Source organism: Gracilinanus agilis, chromosome 2 (assembly GCF_016433145.1).
Source record: "Gracilinanus agilis isolate LMUSP501 chromosome 2, AgileGrace, whole genome shotgun sequence".
Classification (NCBI taxonomy): domain Eukaryota; kingdom Metazoa; phylum Chordata; class Mammalia; order Didelphimorphia; family Didelphidae; genus Gracilinanus; species Gracilinanus agilis.
Genome location: NC_058131.1, coordinates 226,079,117 through 226,098,843, shown reverse-complemented (window position 1 = coordinate 226,098,843; position 19,727 = coordinate 226,079,117). Strand labels below are relative to the sequence as shown.

The 19,727-nt window shown below is 38.6% G+C and overlaps 1 protein-coding gene across 1 annotated transcript in view; it reads right to left on the bottom strand.

Annotated features, from left to right (window-relative positions):
- XDH (xanthine dehydrogenase) overlaps window positions 1–19,727 on the bottom strand; it is a 77,851-nt gene that overhangs the window by 56,891 nt on the left and 1,233 nt on the right. The window contains exons 2-6 of the mRNA XM_044659590.1: window positions 9,372–9,429; window positions 7,487–7,583; window positions 6,400–6,508; window positions 2,497–2,623; window positions 1,617–1,678 (exon numbers count right to left, since the gene is read on the bottom strand). Of these exons, the coding sequence (XP_044515525.1) occupies window positions 1,617–1,678; window positions 2,497–2,623; window positions 6,400–6,508; window positions 7,487–7,583; window positions 9,372–9,429 (453 nt within the window). The remainder of the gene's footprint in view (window positions 1–1,616; window positions 1,679–2,496; window positions 2,624–6,399; window positions 6,509–7,486; window positions 7,584–9,371; window positions 9,430–19,727) is intronic.

The following is a 19,727-nucleotide window of genomic DNA, read 5'->3' as shown; positions in this document are numbered from 1 at the left end:
TTAATAACCTGTCTTATATATCTCACATGGGGCCAATCATGCACGCATGCTGAGTTTAGTTGAATCATTAATCAGGGCCATTTACAGCACCTAGAAACCTGGCTGGTCTTGTTGAGTTCTAAGGAAAGGTAAAGCCTGCATTCATTTCTTAGACATTCTTCCTCTTCCAGGAACCATCTCAGAACACACCTTAATTGGCCCACATGGGGGGAAAAACCCGCACTCTTCTGTAACAGGAACACTTCCCTGTATTGGGCTGGCAACAGAGCAGCTCAGTGTGATGGGCTGAAAACAGCCCTGGGCTTTGGGAGTCCCAAGAACCTGAATCTCACCTGTTACTTGTCACCTTTGTGGAGAAGTTGTGCCAATACTGAAAATCTTAGTTTCCTCATCTGAAAACTGAGAAGGGTGGATTAGATGATCTCTAAGGTGCTCCCCAACCCTAATTCTAAGATCCTGGACTCACCAAAAACTTAGCTAGAATTGGGAAATACTTTATGAGTGAGCCAAACCAGGAGAATAATTTATAGATGAGAACATTATAGAGAAAAACAACTTGAAAAGATTTAGAACTCTGATCAAGGCAATGATAAACCATTGTTACAGGGGACCAAAGATGAAGAATTTTACTCATCTAGTCTACCTGAGCCATATATAGGAATGTTTACTAAGCCTCCTCACTCAACTGAACTTGCCCCAGCATCAGAAGCCTTAGTTAGAGCACTGAATTCAGCAGGTGTCAGGTTTATCACAATCAACAATTAACACCTCATTGCTATTGGGTTATGTTTTATAAAACATTTCCCTCATAACAGCTCTGGGACATATAGAGTAGAAATATTATTCATCTCAGTTTTACAATTGAGAAAACTGAGACTTAGGAAAATTAAATAGCCTGGCCATGGTCAACTATTCAATTCCACACGTATTTTTAAGTGCCTACCAGACACAGCGGTTAGAGTACTAGACCCAGAGTCAAGAAGACCTGAGTAGAAAACCAGCCTCAGATACTTCCTAACTCTGTGACCCTAGGCAAGTCCATTAATATCTCCAATCGCCTGAAAAATGGATCCACAGAAGAAGAAAAAATGGCAAAACCCAGCCTAGTATCCTTCCTAAGAAAATTCTATATGGGTAGCTATGGTCCAAGGAGTCACAAAGAGTTGAACATAGCCAAACGACGAAATAGCAACTACCAAAACTAGGTCCTGGACACTATGGTAAGCACTAGGGATAAAAAGAAAAAACACACACAAATTAAATAGGCCCTGCCCTCAAAGAACTTACTTTCTACTTAGGAAGGACAATATGAAAACAGGTAAGTAAATAAAACGTGTTTACGTATGTAAAAATAAATAAAAAGGAATTTGAAGGGATGAAGAGCACCCATAACAGAGAATCAAGGAAAAGATCACTTGTCAAAGGTGGCACTTGAACTGAGACTAGAGGGGAACTGAGGGTTTCCCAGAAACAAAGGTGAAATTCAGATTATTCCAAGTAGGCTTGGGAGACAGTCAGTTAATTGAACCTGATTAACCTGTTGCAACTTTGAATTTGTGTCAGCCGTCCCCTCCCGATGCCAAGAACTGGAGTAGCAGCTGGCCAGTGTCACTCACCCTGGCAAATGTCCTGAAGCCCTGCAGGATGGGTCTGTAGCCTGTACAACGGCACAGGTTCCCTGTGGGGTTAAAAAAAAAAAGCAGAGATGTGTGTCAATGGTAATGCTCAGTAATGCAAAGAATCATAAAGAAAGTGGATTCAAAGGTTTGGTTTTTTCATCGCTCAGGTTGATGTCTTTGGACATTATCCAATCCCAGATTTAGAAATAGATAAAAATGCTAAATCTGACAAATGCTCAGAATATCTATCATGGGACTCAGAGTCAAAAGGGACCACAGAGGTCATTAAGACCAACAAATAAGTGAAACCAAACCAATCAGCCATTGTCTGAGGATCTCCAAGTCAGAGGGAACCTCCCACTTCCTGAGGCTGTCCATTCCAGTTCTGGCTAACTGTATCAGGGACAACTAGCTGGCATAGTGGACATAGTACTGGGCCTGCAGTCAGGACGAGTCATCTTCCTGAATTCAAATCTGGCCTCAGACACTCAGCTCTATGACCCTAGACAAGTCATTTAACTTTTTTGCCTCCGTTTCCTCATCTTTAAAATGAGCTGGAGAAAGAAATGCAAACTACTCAAGGATCAAGCCTGAATGTTCCTTTCTTACAGCTTCCACACACTGTTCCTATGAAATCAAGCAGAATGAGGCTAATCTTCATTGACGAAAACTCTACATTCTGCCTAAATTTTCTCCTTCTTCCAAATGGCTGCATCTTCTGTTTTTCTTCTCCCAGCACTTACTCATTTTAAAAGACTAGCCTAGGTCTTACCCCCAACCTCAGGACTTTCTATGTGCGTGTGCAGAATCTCCAGCTCCCTATAATCCTCCATGGTACTTCTCTGGACTGTTGTGGGCGTGTGAATGGGGGACAAACCTTGGAAAGCATTCTCAATCTCCTCCACCGTGGGCTCAGGGTTGTTCCGGAGCAGAGTGTACATGCTCATGACAATGCCAGGAGTGCAGAAGCCACACTGGGAGCCATGACTTTTGTATATTCTTTCCTAAAACAGAAGGCACAAATTGCTGAACCAGCTGCCCCATCCCAAGGCTGACTCAAGGGACTCAAGCAAAGGCATTCATTCAGCCAACAGAATTTATTATGAATGTGCCATAGGCAGAGCACTGGAAGAAGTACAAAGTTTAGATAAGATGGAGTGCCTGACTTCATGGAGATTATATAAAGTCCATTAGGGGAATAAGAAACAAATACAGACATCTGGTGAACAATAATAGCTTTAAGGGACTAGTAAAATCATCAGTTTCTTAGTTATTCCTACTACAAAATCACAGAGGAGCAGCTAGGTGATTCGGTGGCTAGAAAGCCAGGCCTGGAGTTGGAGGACCTAGGTTCAAATCTGACCTCAGACACTTACCAGCTGTGTGACCTTGGGCAAGTCAATTAACTCTGTTTTTCTAGCTCTAAAAAGTACTCACTGAGCCCTCATACCAGAGGTGCTAGCCCTCCATGAACACACCATAAACCTATCTCTTAAAGCACCTAAATGGAGGAAGTTGTAGAGATGGGGTGATGGTCAAGGGAACCGATATTTACCCTGATACAACATGAATTACCAGTAATGGGCAAACTACGGCCTGCGGGCCAGATGTGGCCCCCTAAAATGTTCTATGTGGCAGCTCCACATTATTCCTAATCTGATGAGTACAATGAGTAGGATACAATACAATGAAACTTCGAAAGAGTTGCCTTAGAAGCAGACTGACAGATGAGCATTTTCTTTCCTTTGGCTCCTCTTTAAAAAGTTTGCCCATCACTGAATTAGACAGTTACAACATTTTTTGAAAACTTATTTCTAGGAAATCCCTGTTGGTCCCCTATTACAAAGAGAAACAACATTATTGGTAAGGATCAGTAAAAGAAGAATTTAACCAAATATGGTATTCAGTACCTGAAATTGTCAGTCATCTAGGAATAAGGATCTGTTTTTCTGTTTGAGAATGATTATTATGCAGATTATCAGGATAAGGCTTTTAATTCCACCTTTCATCTTTGGTTTCAAAGCAAGAAGAAGCATTCATTAGTCCTTATATCAATTGGACAAGTCAAGCAAGTAAATGGTGTGTTGTTTTCACTGTTAAAGAAACCAAGATATCAGGAAGTGAAGCAACACCCTCAGAACCATTCTGTGAGTCAGTGGCAAGCCCAAAGAATAAAGCCTCCTGGAAGGATATTGGCCACAAAACCAGAGGTCAAAGGGAAAATGGAGGATGATAGGTAAAATAAGGTGCATTCAGGTCCTTAATTAGCTGCCAGGAGTCAAGCAGTTAACAAGCATGTATTAATTATTAACTGTGTATCAGAATCTGTGTAACTATCAGGGATGCAAAAAAAAAAAAGACAAAATAGGTCCCTGAGTTCAAGGAGTTCTAATCAAGTAAATAACATGTAAATAATTAGATGTGTCGTTGTTGTTCATACTACATTTTTGAAGACAACCAGTGATACCACAGATGATGTCTTGATTTGCACATGAATTGGATTTAAATGAGGCAGAATTGCACAGTCATCAGCCTCATTCTATCTTCCATAGTCATCAAAGTCCAGTGGCAAGAAAAAAATCAAAATGACTAGTGATGGCCTGGGATGCAGTGGATGACCTTGGTGTCGTCAGTGTCTGACCAAGTCTTAAGCACTCCATAGCAGGCTGAAGCTGCCTTCATGGCCCTTGGAATAAATCATTCTCATCTACCTATTCTGCTGGGGGAAACCTTCACATGCTTGGAATAGACCCTAATTCATCCTAACTCACAAACTGGGTTGTGGTACATTTGTTCCTCTCAACCTGATTTGTTTATCCCAGGGGTCAGCAACATATGGCTCTCGAGCCATACCTGGCTCCACCTCCCGACCAGCCAGTCCAGGCAGAGCCCCAGGATGTGCCCCAGGGGGCCCTTTAATCCCCGCCCCATATTCCAGCACCTTCTGCCTCCATCCTCCTCCTTCCGCAGGCGTTTATGGCTCTCATGGCCAAAAAGGTTGCCAACCATTGGTTTATCCCATCTGCCAAGATGGTTTTACTGAGATGATGTCACTGCACATGCAGGTAAGAGTTGAGTGACAGGTAGACACCCAAAGTGGATAAGGAGCTCTGATAAGGGTTCAGTAAGCCTTCAGACCAGAGATGCTAGCTCTCCCTGAATACCATATACACTCCAACTTAATGCATACCAGAAGGATAGATAGATAGATAGATAGATAGATAGATAGATAGATAGATAGATNCACACACACGGATAGATAGATAGATAGATAGATAGATAGATAGATAGATAGATAGATAGATAGATAGATATAGAGATAGATAGATAGATAGATAGATAGATAGATAGATAGATAGATAGATAGATAGATAGATAGACAGATGATAGAGATGGATAGATGGATGGAGGATTGGGCCTCAGATACTAGCTACACTACCCTGGGCAAGTCACTTAATTTTGTCTACTTCCATTTTCTCTTCTATAAATTGCAGAAAATAATAGCACCTACCTCCCAAGGTTGTCATAAAGATCAAATAAAATAGAGCTTCACAAACCTTAAAGCACTAGGTAAATGCTAGTCGTTATGATTAAAATTCACATCAAATGCCACATCAACCAGGAAGCCTTCCTCAATCATCCTGACTGCTAGCAACCTTCTTTTGGTCCTCATCAAAAGTATTTTGCTTTCATCCTTCCTCATGCTCTAATCTATGCTCCACTCAGCTGCCAAGGTCATACTTCTAAAGTACAAATTTACTTACTGAACTCTAGAGAGTCCCTATTACTGCTACTATCAAATATAAAATCTTTTCTTAGGCTCTTCAAAATCCTAGACCCATTCCAGACTTCTTAAACTTTCTTCTCCTCTGTGTTGGTTGGTTGTAGTCCTTCATTTTCAAAGAAGACCAAAATTATATCACTATGTCTGGGTCAATGTACAGCATATTGGTCTGTGGCTGATCAGACCACTATAAGTTCAGAAGATTCTACTTTAGGTAAGCATGAACATTTGGAATGGAGATGTCTCTAAATTTGTGCATCTTGCATTTCTTTTGAGTTATTCTGCTTTTTTCATAGAGCCCAGCACTTTCTTTGATGAGTGGCACACCATGCTAGATGGTCCTGTGCCACTTTCTCCCATGTTTGATAATCTATATTAAAGTTCTTCAGTGAGACCTTGAGAGTTCCCATATATTGCTTCTTCTGACTTCCATGTATCCCAATTTGGGGTTCAGAAAATAAAGTCATAACAGGAAGCCTCACTGCCCAGAGCTATCATGAACAGAAGAGAGAAAAGACATCGTTGCCAATGCTTAGCACAATACCTAGCACATAGTAGACACTTAATAAATATTGATTGTCTTCCCTTCTCAGTATTTCTATCTTTTTTTCTCCTATCAAAATGTGATGCCTGCATGGTTTTGTAGTAATCTATTCCATAGGAAAATTGGACTCAGGCATGACTCCCTTTGGACTTATAGACCCCACAGGAAACAACTAGAGTCATAGGTAGGACTTTCTCTATTTTGTAAACATCCCAGTAGTGTAAACATCAGAAATCAGAACTACAATGTTTGAAAAGCAGTTAGGCTTGATTTTACTAAAGAACTTCCTTTTTAAGAGACGTGGTGTGGGCTAGAGGACCTCTGAACTGTTTTCTAACAAGGAGAATCTGTGAAGTCACGAGACCAGGGTGTGACTCTCTACAGAACTTCTGGGGACAAAGAGCCCTACTCCTTTTCTCTGCTTCACCAGCCTCAGAACCAGCTCAACTCACCTGCACAGGATGCAACCTGGTTTTGGTGCTTCCTATTCCTTCCACAGTTGTCACAGCAACATGATGTAGGGAGCAGATGGGTGCCAGACAGGCATTGGCAGAAAAGTGGCTGGAAACTCGAGTAAAGGATAAGATATCCAGACCTAGAAAGGACCTCAAAAGCTGTTTAGTCCATTTCCTTCATTGTACAGATGAAGAAACTGAGTCCAGTGACATTATATGACTTGCCCAGGATCACACAAATTAATAAGAGTCTGAGGTAAGATCTGAACATACAATACAGATCCTCATATTTCATGGTATCACATCATATATTCTCTCTCTCTCTCTCTCTCTCTCTCTCTCTCTCTCTCTCTCTTTCTCTCTCCTTCCCTTCTCCATCTTCCTTTCCCTCTTTCTTTCTCTGCCTCTATCTCTCTCTTCTTTCTCCATCTCTCCTCAATCTCCCTCCATCTTTCTCTCTCTTTCCCTCCATATTTTCATTTCTTTTCCCCTTCTTCCTTCCTTTTTCTTCCCCATCCCTCTTTTTTGCTTTTTCATTAATTATTTCCTTAATTTTTTTCTTTCCTTCCTTCATTATTTTCCCTTTTAAAAGATCATATTTAACCAGAAATAACCTGTCACAATCACAGGATCCCAGAATTGGAAGGAGCTCAGCAACCATATAGAAAGAGAGAACCTAGTATCTCCCGAGGCAATTCCTTCCACTTTGGGAGCACTCTAATTTTTTTTTAATTGGGAAGCTTTTCCTTAAATCAAGGCTAAGTATGTTTATTTGTAACTTCTATCTATTGCTCCTAGTAATTTCCTCAGAACCAAAGATAATAAGCCTAACTCCTCTTTCTTATGACTATCCTTCAAATGTTTGAATATAACTCTCAAGTCTGCCTCCACCTTCCCCCTCCACACACATCATATTCTCTTCTCCAAGCTAAACATCCCAAGTTTGAATCAATCCTTGTTTATGGGTAATATCACAATCTTGAGACCCTTTTTCATTCTGGTTTCCCTTTTCTATCATGAACAAGCACATACATGAGATCATATGCCTTGGATCCTGGCAGTCATATCAACCAACAAAGGATACACAATTTTATTCTGGAGTCGATCAAACTTGGATAGCATCACTGTGCAGGCCCCACAGCCACCTTCTCCACAGCCAAGCTTGGTCCCACTTAACCCCACTGGGAGTGCAAGAGTTAAGGAAAAGGGATCCAATGTAAAGGAATACTTTTTGTTACTCAGCTCTGGACGTGCTTGAACAGAATAACCACATGAAGAGTCCTCCACCCAGGTAACAAGGTTGTGATGCTACATTTATAAGTGCCCTCTCTTTCCTCTTACAGGAAAGGGAGAGAGTCAAAGCTCCTTGTTAATATTCTCATTGTTAATTGGGGATGATTCACTATTTCTGTAATGTGCAGAGAAAGGTCCATCCCTATTTCATAAAGGAGGAAATGGAAAGAGAAAATTTCCCCAACCCGTCTTGTGGGACACTGAACAATCTCTCCAGACCCTACACGTGTTCTCTAGCATCCCTACACATGAAGTTTGGATGATTCCAATAATAATCATCATAGGTTCATAGACTTGGAGCTAAAAGAGACTTAAGTAGCACTGAAATCTTTGAGATGTGCCCACCTCACCCAAGGTAATATGCCCAGCACACACTGATAAGGAGGCTGGCTCACCTATAGTCGTAGCCCTTGAAACTTAGCATACAAAAGGGTATAAGCTGATTCTTTCTCTGCCCAGTTTCCAATGTCCTTCTTCCAAGAGAAGGCACTGGTCTGGATGTGTAAATGGAGTTCCTCTTGTGGAGATCTCCATATTGATATAATTCTAGGTCTTACTAAATATATATGTATACATACATAATTTACATAATAATAATAATAACAACTAATTTTTGTATTGTACTTACTATGTGCCTGAGTTACACAATGGTTACCATGCTAGGCCTGAAGTCAGGAAGACTTTTTTTCTGAGTTCAAATCTGGCCTCAGGCACTTACTAGCTGTGTAACCCTGGGCCAATTACTTAACCCTGTTTGCTTTAGTTCCTCATCTGTAAATTGAGCTGGAAAAGGAAATAGAAAAGTATCTTTGCCAAGAAAACTTCAAATGGGGTCATGACGAGTCAGACACTACTGAAGTGAATGAACAAAAATGTGCCAGGTGCTGTGCTAGGTGCTTTATAATTATTATTTTATTTGATCCTCTCAGCAGCCTTGAATTCCCCTACGCATGCAATGGGGAGGGGAGCAGGAATCATTAGAGGAGGCCTATAAAATCAGAACAAATCCCCAGGATGGCAGATGACTGCATGACTCTAGGAATTGAAAGTGCTACTGTTCCTTCCTTCACTGTCCTCATTTCTAAAAGAGCCAAAGTTATAGATTATCCCACATCCCCACTTGGGTTGTCCCCTGGGGTAGCCCAAACCTACAAAATAATTCTAAGTCCTCCCAGTATCTGCTCATCTAGACAGGTGACAGGCTCGATGTTGCCCTTCTACCCCATTTCAGTCGTGATATTTCTATCATTCTGAACTAGGATGGGAGACATGCTTATTGCTAAACCAAAGTTCACAAAAAAGGTTCTTCTACAGAGAGGTTCACTTCTTTGTGAAGTGAACAAAGGCTAAAGGAGGTACCCTTTCTGATCTATTAACTTGAAGATCCCAAATTTAAACTTTTACACCCATGAAATCATAGAAGATGTGAACTAAAAAGACTTTAGAGGTCATCCAGTCCAATCTAAGTTCCCTCAAACTGGCCTTCTCACCACATAGCTGGCCATTTTCCAAAAGACAGAAACAAAGAGATTATGGTTTGCTCAAGGTCACATAGCTAGTCAATAGTAGATTGGGACTAGGGTTCTGGTCTCACCCCATACCCCATACTTTCTCCCCCCTCCCCACTGGTTACTCTCTAAAGGTTAAGCCTTTTCCTCCTCAAGCTTCAGGGATACATTTTCTTCTCAGATAGGATAACAGAGTCGTCTCTGGTTCTGCATTCTTCTCCACCACCTATAAAAGAGGGAAAGAAGAACATTACATCGAGCACTCAGACAGCTTGCAATGTTTTGTTTGAATTCATCAGCAATTTGCCATTTTTAATCTACTATGTATAAGGAATGTTACTAGTCACTAGGAGTAGAATGGCAGAAATAAAATATCTCCAACCTCCAAAAATTTTATGTCCTTTTGGCAGGACACAATATACATTTATTCTAAGAGGAGCATTTGAGTGGGTGAACATATTAGCAGCACAGTGAGAGTGGGAGGTGGGAGAGAATCAGGGAAGGCTTCAAAGGGGAGGTAGAAACTGAACTTAATCTTAAAAAAGAAAAAAAAGATAATATTTTGAGGGGCAATATGAGAAGAGCATTCTAGGCATGGGGACGTACCTTGTTCTGAAGCACGGAATCTTAAGGTTTTGATTTGGAGGAACAATTAGTCATCCGATTTGATTATAATTCAAATTTCAAAAAAATGCATTAATGTGAATTAAGACTGGAAATATAGGTGGGAAACAGAATGTGATGGGTCTTAAATGTCAGATTGAGTATGTATTTTAAGCCTACAGCAAATGGAGAGTCCCTGAAAGTTTTTCGTGAAGGGAATGACCTAGATCTGTGCCTTTAGGAAGATTATAGGGATAGCAGTCAGGGGTGTGCAGCAACTAGCCCAGACAGGATTATACCAAGTGTTTAATTTTTAGTATGAGAATGTATGCTAGAAATCAGGACTTGATTTATTGTTTTCTTAATTGCCTAGGCTTAAGAAAACGATGTACAAAATGTTGGTAATCCAAATTAAACTTAAAAGTATTTCAGAAAATGGGCAGTTAGGTGGCTCAATAGATTGAGAGGCAGGGCCAAGAGGCAGGAAATCCTGAGTTCAAATCTGCTCTCAGACATATCCTAAACTGTGTGACCCTGAGCAAATGACTTATTCCCATTTCCTAGCCCTTGTCACTCTTCTAATTTGGAACCAATATACAGTGTTGATTCTAAGATGGAAGGTAAGATTAGGGTTTTTTAAAAGTGTATCAGAGAGTCCATTGTTAAACATTTAACATCATTTAACAGCATGGGATGGCTGTGTGGAGGGAGAGGAGACTGAAGAGGAGAGAGGCTGGAGGTAGGGAAACCAATAAAATAGCAACAACCTCTAGGTGTGAGGTGATGAAGGCTGAACTAAGGCGGTACACCTGTGAGAGGAGGAAAAGATACTATAGGGCAGGGGTTTGCAACGTATGGCTCTCGAGCCATATCTGGCTCTTTTGAGGGCCAGATATGGCTCTTTCTGCAGGAGCCATAAAGTCCATTTTTTTTCAGGCACTGTTACAGGAGCTGCACACTGTGAGCACTGTACGGCTCTCACGAAATTACATTTTAAAAAAATGTGGCATTTATGGCTCTCATGGCCAAAAAGGTTGCTGAAGCCTGCTATAGGGACTGATGTGAGAGATCCTGTGTAGGTCATATCCAGAAGCCTTGGCATTTGAATGGCTTTGGAGCAAGTGAGAGTTAGAGAGAGGAAAGAGTCACAATATTTCTGACAAGAGTTTGCAAGGATCGCTGGGACACAAGAAGTTAAGTTAAGCCTAGGTGAATCTCTTAAGCTAATAGAAGAATTGACATATTAAATGAGTATAAGCAAGCATTCTCAGCCTTAAATTCTAAAAGTCAAATTGGCTCATGGTGCTGAAACTTCTACAGCATTTAAAATGATCATATTCCAACCCAGACCTGCTGCTTTGCTTAAAATCAAAGTCTCTTCTAGGTCACACTGATAAATTGCAAAGATGTCAGATGGCAACATTGGGAAGAATGCCAGCCTGGCTCAATTATAAGATCATGGATTTAGAACTAAAAAGGACCTTAAGAATCACCTAGTACGACCCCTCATAATTTCAGTTTAATAACTTCTGAATCTATAGAAGAACCAGGAGAACAGTGTACATAGTAACAACAAAAATGTCCGATGATCGACTGTGAATGGCAACTATTATCAACAAAGCAGGGATCCAGGACAACTCAGAAAGGGCTCAGGATAAGAAATGACACCCGCCACCATAGAAGAAGCAGATGGAGTCTAAATGCAGACTAAAATATCCCATTCTTCACTTGATTTCCTCCATGAATTTTTTTCTAGTATAAGCGGTACATGTATTGTTTCACAACATGATGAATAGGAAATATGTATTATATGATAATATATGTATGACCCATATCATATGGCTTGCCTTCTTGGTGACGAGGAAGAATTGATAGGGAGGAAAGAAAAAAGAATAAAACAGATTTTTGGATAATACACATGTGAACATTTGTTTCTCTTGGATAAGCATGTTTATTATATCATATTTATAACAAATGGTATGTATTTTATTACTGTTATGTTCCATATTATGTGATATAATAACATATATGTGTATACATTTTTAAAAAAAATAAAATAGACTTCTGGCCTACAGAAGTATAACTTTATTGTTGGTTAGTTATTACAGTCAGGCATCAAAATTTATTAAATTTTAGGGAAGGAATTTCAAATCTAGGACTTTGTGGAAGATATGCTTAATAAGTTTATTTTGAGGGAACAACTAGATTTTCTTAGACTGGAACTCAGGAAGTCTAATGCATAATCCTGTATCAGCTGACTCTTGAGCAGTATCTATGCCCTCCTGGATAGTCATTCTATCCATACCTACTCTTATCTAGCCTCTACACCACTTTTAGATTAATCTCCTAAAGCATCATTTGGATCACCATTCCCTGCTCAAAAACCTTTCGTTAGTCCCCATTTAGTCTGTAAAAAACCAAATTCCCTAGCCTGATATTCAAGGCTCCCTACAGTCCATTCCCAACCTACCTCTTTCAGCCTCATTTTCCATTACTTGCCTATATAAAAGCTATATTCCAAACTTAATTGGTCCATTCTTCCCCAAACACAATTCATACTTCCCTACCTCAATGCCTTTATTCATGTAGTTTCCTTCATGAGACACTTTCTCCACCTAGTGAATTCCTACCCCATTGTTCAAAGTCCAACTCAAACTCTCCCTCCTCTTTTTTGCCTTTCCTAAATAATTTATACAGCTAGAAATACTCTCTCTCTCCCCTCTGAAAGAAACTCCATTTTCTGTACATTTAGTAACATTCATCACACACTGCTTTTATTGCATTGATCTGTCATCTTTATTATTGTCAATTAGGCTGGAAACTTTATATCTTCCATATCTCTCTAGGTTCCACAAAACACAGCACAGTACTTCACACAGAATACTTAGCTAGTGAATTCATGAAGAATAAAATCAAATCCTGCCTCAGACACTAGCTGTATGCCCCTAAGCAAGTCACTGAATTTTCTTTCTTTGGGAGCCTCAGCCAATCTGACTCCTCTATTCTATAACTGATAAAAAAAAAAAAGATTTCTAGCTCTATGAATCCTTCTAGGGATCTCTATCTCCAGTAAACCCTAAAAGCATATTTAACCTGGAATTTCAGGATTGTGTGTGTGTGTGTGTGTGTGTGTGTAATTTTGTCACTGTGGGTTTCCCCTCCATGGAGGTAGATAACAACCTCATTCTGATTTGGCAGACAGTCATTGAAGGTTGCTATGTTCAAAAAATCTCTTCATTCTGTAATAAACCCCACAATGCTACTTTTCTGAACTTAACTATAACAAGTTAGTAATATTAGCACATTAAGTATATTGTCCATTGCCAAATCTGAATTTGAAATATCTCCAGTTTTATAGAACCAGACAGATCATATGCCTAAGAGAACCTCTGTCAAGGCTTCTTAATTTGGGTTCAGGGAATTTTTAAAAATAGATTAATAGATATTATTTCAATATAATTGGCTTCCTTTTAAAATTCATATGTTTTATTTTATACATTTAAATACATGCTTCTGAAAAAAAGTCCTTAGGCTTCATCAAACTGCCAAAAGTTACCTTCACAAAAAAAAAAAAAAAAAACCAAGGACCTAGAATAAGGCCCTAGGGTAACCTCCATGCCACCATGAGACATGAGAGTAAGGCTTTAGTTGAGGAATGAAAGTGATGAGGGTTCTTAAGACAAGTTTGTTAACAGACAAATAGGACAGCTTTGAAAGTTAATGTGTTGTATTTTATCATATACTTTTTTATTTTTATTTTTATTTTTTTAAACCCTTGTACTTTGGTGTATTGTCTCATAGGTGGAAGATTGGTAAGGGTGGGCAATGGGGGTCAAGTGACTTGCCCAGGGTCACACATATCATATACTTTTAAAAATCATTTTTAAGGTAAGCTAAATGCAAAAGAAACAGCTACTTGTCATATCAAAAAGTTCTCTTCTTTGATAATCATTAAGTACAGAATTTTTAAAATTAAGTTGTTGCTGTTGTTTTTTAAGCATAAAAGAACAGAAGGCTAGAAGTCAAGACAAACAGAACAGCTTTGAAAATTATACGCTGAACGTATAGGTTTAAAAAGAAAAAACTGTATGTAATTCTATTTCACATATAGAAATATTTTGTTCATTTGGTGCTTTTTACATTCAGAACATCTAAAAACTTTTAAGTTTCAAAAAATGTTGAATTAATTGCCCCAGAAGATGGCAGAGTAAAGGAAGACTCACCTGAACTCTCCCCAATTCCTCTCCAAATATTAAAATAAAACTTCAGAACTAATTCTGAAGCTACAGAACTAACAAAAAGACAGGATGAAACAATTTTCCTACATAATACAACTTAGAACAGTGATGGGCAAAGTACAGCCTATGGACCAGATGAAGCCCCCTAAAATATTCTATCCAGCCACAGGACATTATTCCTAATCTGACAAATACAATGAGTAGGATACAATACAATGAAACTTCGAAAGAGTTGCCTTAGAAACAGATTGACGGATGAGCATTTCCTTTCCTTTGGTCCCCTCTTTAAAAAGTTTGCCCAGCATTGACTTAGAATGATAGCAGGAAAGGTCTGTCTCACTAGGGTGAAAGTGGAGCACAGTCTAATGCCAGCCATACCAGCATAGGCCTTGCCCCAGCAAACCGGCAATAGACCTTAGTGGTAACTGAATCAGCTGCAGTATTTTAAAGAGCTCTACAGACAATGATGGAGTCAGACAACTGGTCAGAAGGAAATGACAATGAACCTTTGCTGGCACTCCGTGCAGAACCATGTTGCATTCCCCATAGGTAGAGCACTAGCAGGAGCAGGGGCCTTGGACATAGTTACAGGGTAGAAAAGATTCACTTATGAACAAAAGCACAGAGTAGGAGACAGGTGACAAAATATATCCTTAGGGCATGCAACCTTGGATTAACTGAAAACTTATCCACCCAAGAACCTACTTTGAAAAGATAAGCATGAAAAACCTGAAACTTGGAAGAGTGCCTTCTCCACCCCAAGAACAGAACCCAACTTTAACACAAAAATAAAAGTCAATTAATAAGCTGGGGAAATGAGCAAAAAAAAAAAAAAAAAAGAACCTGACCATATAAAATTACTATATTGAAAAATAAGCTCAAAAATAAACTCAGATGAAGACAACGATGTAAAAAAAGCTAAATGAAAAGCCTCAAAGAAAAATGTTATTTGTTCTCATGCCCAGAAAGTATTCCTAGAAGGACTCAAAAAAGAATTTTAAAGTCAAGTAAGAGAAGGTGAGGAAAAATTGGGAAAAGAAATTACATTGATGCAAGAAAATCATGAAAAAAGAGTCAATAGCTTGATAAAGAAGCCATAGAAATAATTGAAGAAAATAACATCTTAAAATAAATAATAGGCTAAATGATATAAAAAGAAACACAGAAATCCACTGAAGAGAAGAACTACTTAAAAATAGAAATGGCCAAATGTAAAAGGAGATTCAAAAGTTCATTGAAGAAAATAATTCCTAAAATAAAAATCAGGCAAGTGAAAACTTAAAACTCCATGAGACATCAAGAAGCAGTTAAAAAAAAAAAATAAACAAATAAATAAATAAATAAATAAAGGGAAATGTGAAATACTGGGAAAACAACTGACTTGGAAAATAAATCCCAGAGAAATAATTTAAGAATTATTGGACTATCTGAAAGTCATGATTTAAAAAAAAAATCCTAAACATCATGTTTTAAGAAGTTATTGAAGAAAATTGTCCTTATGTCCTAGAGATAGAAGTTAAAGCAGAAATTCAAATAATTCACCAATTGCTTCCTGAAAGAGATCCTAAAATTAAAACTCCCAGGAATATTAAAACCAAATTTCAGAGCTCCTATGTCAAGGAAAAAATATTTTAAGAAGCCAAGAAGAAAACTCAATATCATAGATATCACTCAATATAACCCAAGATTTAGCAGCTTCTACATTATGGTATTAGAGGGCTTGGAATATGATATTCCTGAAGGCAAGGGAGCTAGGAATACAACCAAGAATCATCTACCTAAAAAAACTAAGTATACTCCTTCAGAGGAAAAATTGGTATTTAATGAAATAGAGGACTTTCAAGCATTCTTATTTTTAAACCCTTCTTAGAAGTGAGACTAAGTATCAGTTCTAAGACAGAACAGGGTCACACAGCTAGGAAATGTCTGAGGTCAAATTTGAACCCACAAGACTAAATAATACAAGACTCAAGAGAAACCTAGAAAGGTAAACAGGAAAAAAGAAATCATAAGGGGTTAAATAAGATTAAACTGTTTACATTCCTACATGAGAAGATGCTACTTGTAACTTCTAAGAACTTTATCAATATTAGGGCAATTAGAAGGAGTGTACATAGACAAAGGGCTCACATGTGAGTTGAATATGATGGGATGTTATATTGTTTTTCACATATAACTGAGAAGAAAATATTTTTAAATTATATCAAACCACACCGGGAATATTATGTCCCTTTCTGTGGGCCATATTTTAATAATGACGACCTTAGAAACTGCTTAGAGGAGAATAACCAGAGGAAAATAAATTGTGCCTTGCAAGAATTAATTAAATCTTTGGATGTTTTTAGCCCAGAAAAGAGAAGATTTAAGGGAAGACATGATAGCTGTCTTCAAGTATTTGAAAATCTGTCCTGGAAAAGACAGTATGGGAAGGACAAAGACAAAGCATTTATTAAGTGCCTACTATGTACCAGACACTGTGCTAAGCGCTTTACAAATATCCCACTTATTTTCATAATTACCCTGGGAGGTAGATGCTATTATTATTTCCATTTGATAGTTGAGGAAACTCGGGTTGGCATAATTAAATTGATATGTCCAGTGTCATACTGGTAATGTGCCTAAAATTAAATTTCAACTCAGGTCATCCTGACTCCAGATTCAGCAAACTGTATCCTTTACACACCTAGTTACCTGACCAACATCACAGTTCAGTGGAAAAAATATTGGATTGAGAGTCAGAGATCTCTAAGACAGAGATACAAAATCTCAGTTCTGAAGTTTAAAAAATAACCTTGAGTAAATTATTTAATGATCCCATGCCTCACTTTCCCTATCTGTAAAACAAGGGGATCAAATCAGAGGATCTCAGTGATTTTTCCTGCTCTAAATTTATTAACTCAGGAGTTATTATGAAAATGGATTAAACTTCTTTGAATTGGACTTAAAAAACAGAGCTGGGAGGACCTAATGGGCAGAAGTACCAGAGATACAGATCTGGGGATCAATATGAGATAAAAATTAACTAAAAATACCAAGCAATGCCCCAAATAAGAATGGGCTGCAGCAAATTTCCCATTTACTGGAGGCCTTTTCAAACAAAGCTGGGAAGATCACTTGTAGATCCTGGATAGAGAGGAAAGGACAAGAGAGCATAGTTTTCTCTCTAGGTCTACTCTCCATCGCACTTCCCCTTGATCCAAGGGTCTTTTTACCTGCCCTTACTCATTACTGGAGTAGTTACTGCCACAAAATCTGAAGATTCTAATTCTTTGGCAACTTCTCTATCCTGTGAGATTCCTCTCTTAGCTGATTTCTGATCCAGAATTAGTCTCACTAAATCAACTGAAAGCCCTCTTCCACTTTTGTCACTTGCAATCCTTATTGATTCAGGATGAATAGCAGAACAGGAACATCATTGCCCTTACTGTACTTTCATTTGCCATAGGAGGGCAGCACTTCTCCATATCTAGGAGGTAGAACTCATTGTTCACCTTTGTATGTGATTAGAACCAAGGCTTCTATGGATGTTTTACTATTTTAAAATAATAATAAAATAAGTAAATAAATATATGTATGCAAAACAGGACATTTCTTTTCTTGGAAAAAAGCAAAGGCAGCCAAGTATAGAAATCACCCATACTTAGAATGCCTCACTCCATTTCCCTCTCTTTTTAAACCCTACATTTCTTTCTCAATCCAGCACAAGTACCACCTTCTGCCTGAAAAGGTGCTCATGTTCTCACTCCTAAAACTTGACACTTACTTTGTAATTATTCTTTGTATTCTTCATATGTGTGTGGTATCTTTTCCAATAGGATGCAAGGCCCTTAAGGACAAAGATTCTTGTATTCTTTTTCTTTGTAGCACATAGTAGGTGCTATAATAAATATTTGCTGTAAAAAATGTTCATCACTCTGAGAAGCAGGTGTTATTATTATCCCTGCTTTACAGGTGAGGAAACTGAGGCAGAAAGAATTTAAATGACTTGCTCAGGGTCACATAGTGATATCCAATCACTTTCAAAATTTAATTTTTTTCAAATAAACTCTAAAACATAGTCTGTACCCAAAGGTTTTATGTGTGTAACACTCTTGAAAAAGCTAGCTGTAAATAGAGAGCTATTTCAACAAAATAGACATTTTCTGACAGGTGCTCCCATCTGTTCAGTAAAATAAAATAGAAAGATCTACTCTATGAAAGGCAGTGTTAAGTTATGGAATGAAGACAGGATTTGGAGTCAGGGGAATTGACTTCAGTTCCCAACTCTACCCCTGGGTAATCTTGGACAAGACATTTCTATAAAATGAAGGTGTGAGACCAGATGATTTCTTTTTTTTAAACCCTTACCTTCCATCTTAGACTCAATACTGTGTATTGGTTCCAAGGCAAAAGAGTAGTAAAGGCTAGGCCAGTGGTTCCCAAACTTTTTGGGCCTACCGCCCCCTTTCCAGAAAAAATATTACTTAGCCCCCTGGAAATTAATTTTTTAAATTTTAATAGCAATTAATAGGAAAGATAAATGCATCTGCGGCCATCACTGCTCTTCTGGATCACTGCAGCACCCATCAGGGGGCAGGGGCCCCCACTTTGGGAATCACTAGGCTAGGCAAGGGGGTTAAGTAACTTGCTCAGGGTCACACAGCTAGGAAGTATCTGAGGCCAGGTTTGAACCCAGGAATTCCCATCTCTAGGTCTGGTTCTCAATCTTATAAGCCATCCAGTTGCATTCACCCTCCCCGTTCCATGATTTCTAAGTTAGTCACTAGCTCTCTTAAGACCTATGATCCTTTTCTTTCTACCTCTCTCCCCTCCAAAAGAGCATATTAGGTTTCAGGCAAATGGTCAATAACATTTCAACTGTATAGCTTCTGGTCTAGCTCTAATCCTTCTTAGTTTTCCTGTATCAGTGTCTAATTCTGATCTTAAATCCATCGAACTTCTCTTCCCACATGGGACTTTCATGATCCTTGAAACTACCAAAAAATCAGAATCTTTGGATTTGGTGGCCAAGGCCAATTCAATATTTTGGGATGAAGTGGGCAAATAAGCAATCCATTTGGAGCAATGGGGAGTGAGATGAGAGGAGACCAAGAGAGAAAATGACGCTCTCTTGTCCCTTCCTTTCTTTCCATGATAAGAAGAGAATAAGGGGCAGAAGAAGTGGGATTTAGATAGTAGATCCCATTCTCTGATTGGTTGAATAAATGGGCAGCAATGAGCTTGTAGCTAATGGTGATAAAAAAAAAAAAAAGGAAAGTTTCCTAGCCAAACGGGCCAGCAATAAGCTAAGAAGCATTAAGGGTTAGCTTGGACTCCATCCTAAATGGTCCATAGAGTGTGACACTGCCCAGTCCCTTTGCTTTTATTATTTGAAAGCAAGCACAAAGTCCTCAAATCCAACTTAAGATCCTTCTCTGCTTGCCTTCATTTTATGCCTTCATGTATATTTATATACATAAAAATATATGTATATATATTCATATATATACATATGAGAATTTTTATATAGATATAGTTATATACTCATACTATATATATAGAGAAAGGGAGAGAGGTATATATATGTATGTGTGCAAATTAGAGAGAGAGAGAGAGAGAGAGAGAGAGAGAGAGAGAGAGAGAGAGAGAGAAAGTGTATATATAGAAGATCTTTATACTATAGAGGTCCAGGACTTCTCAGGAA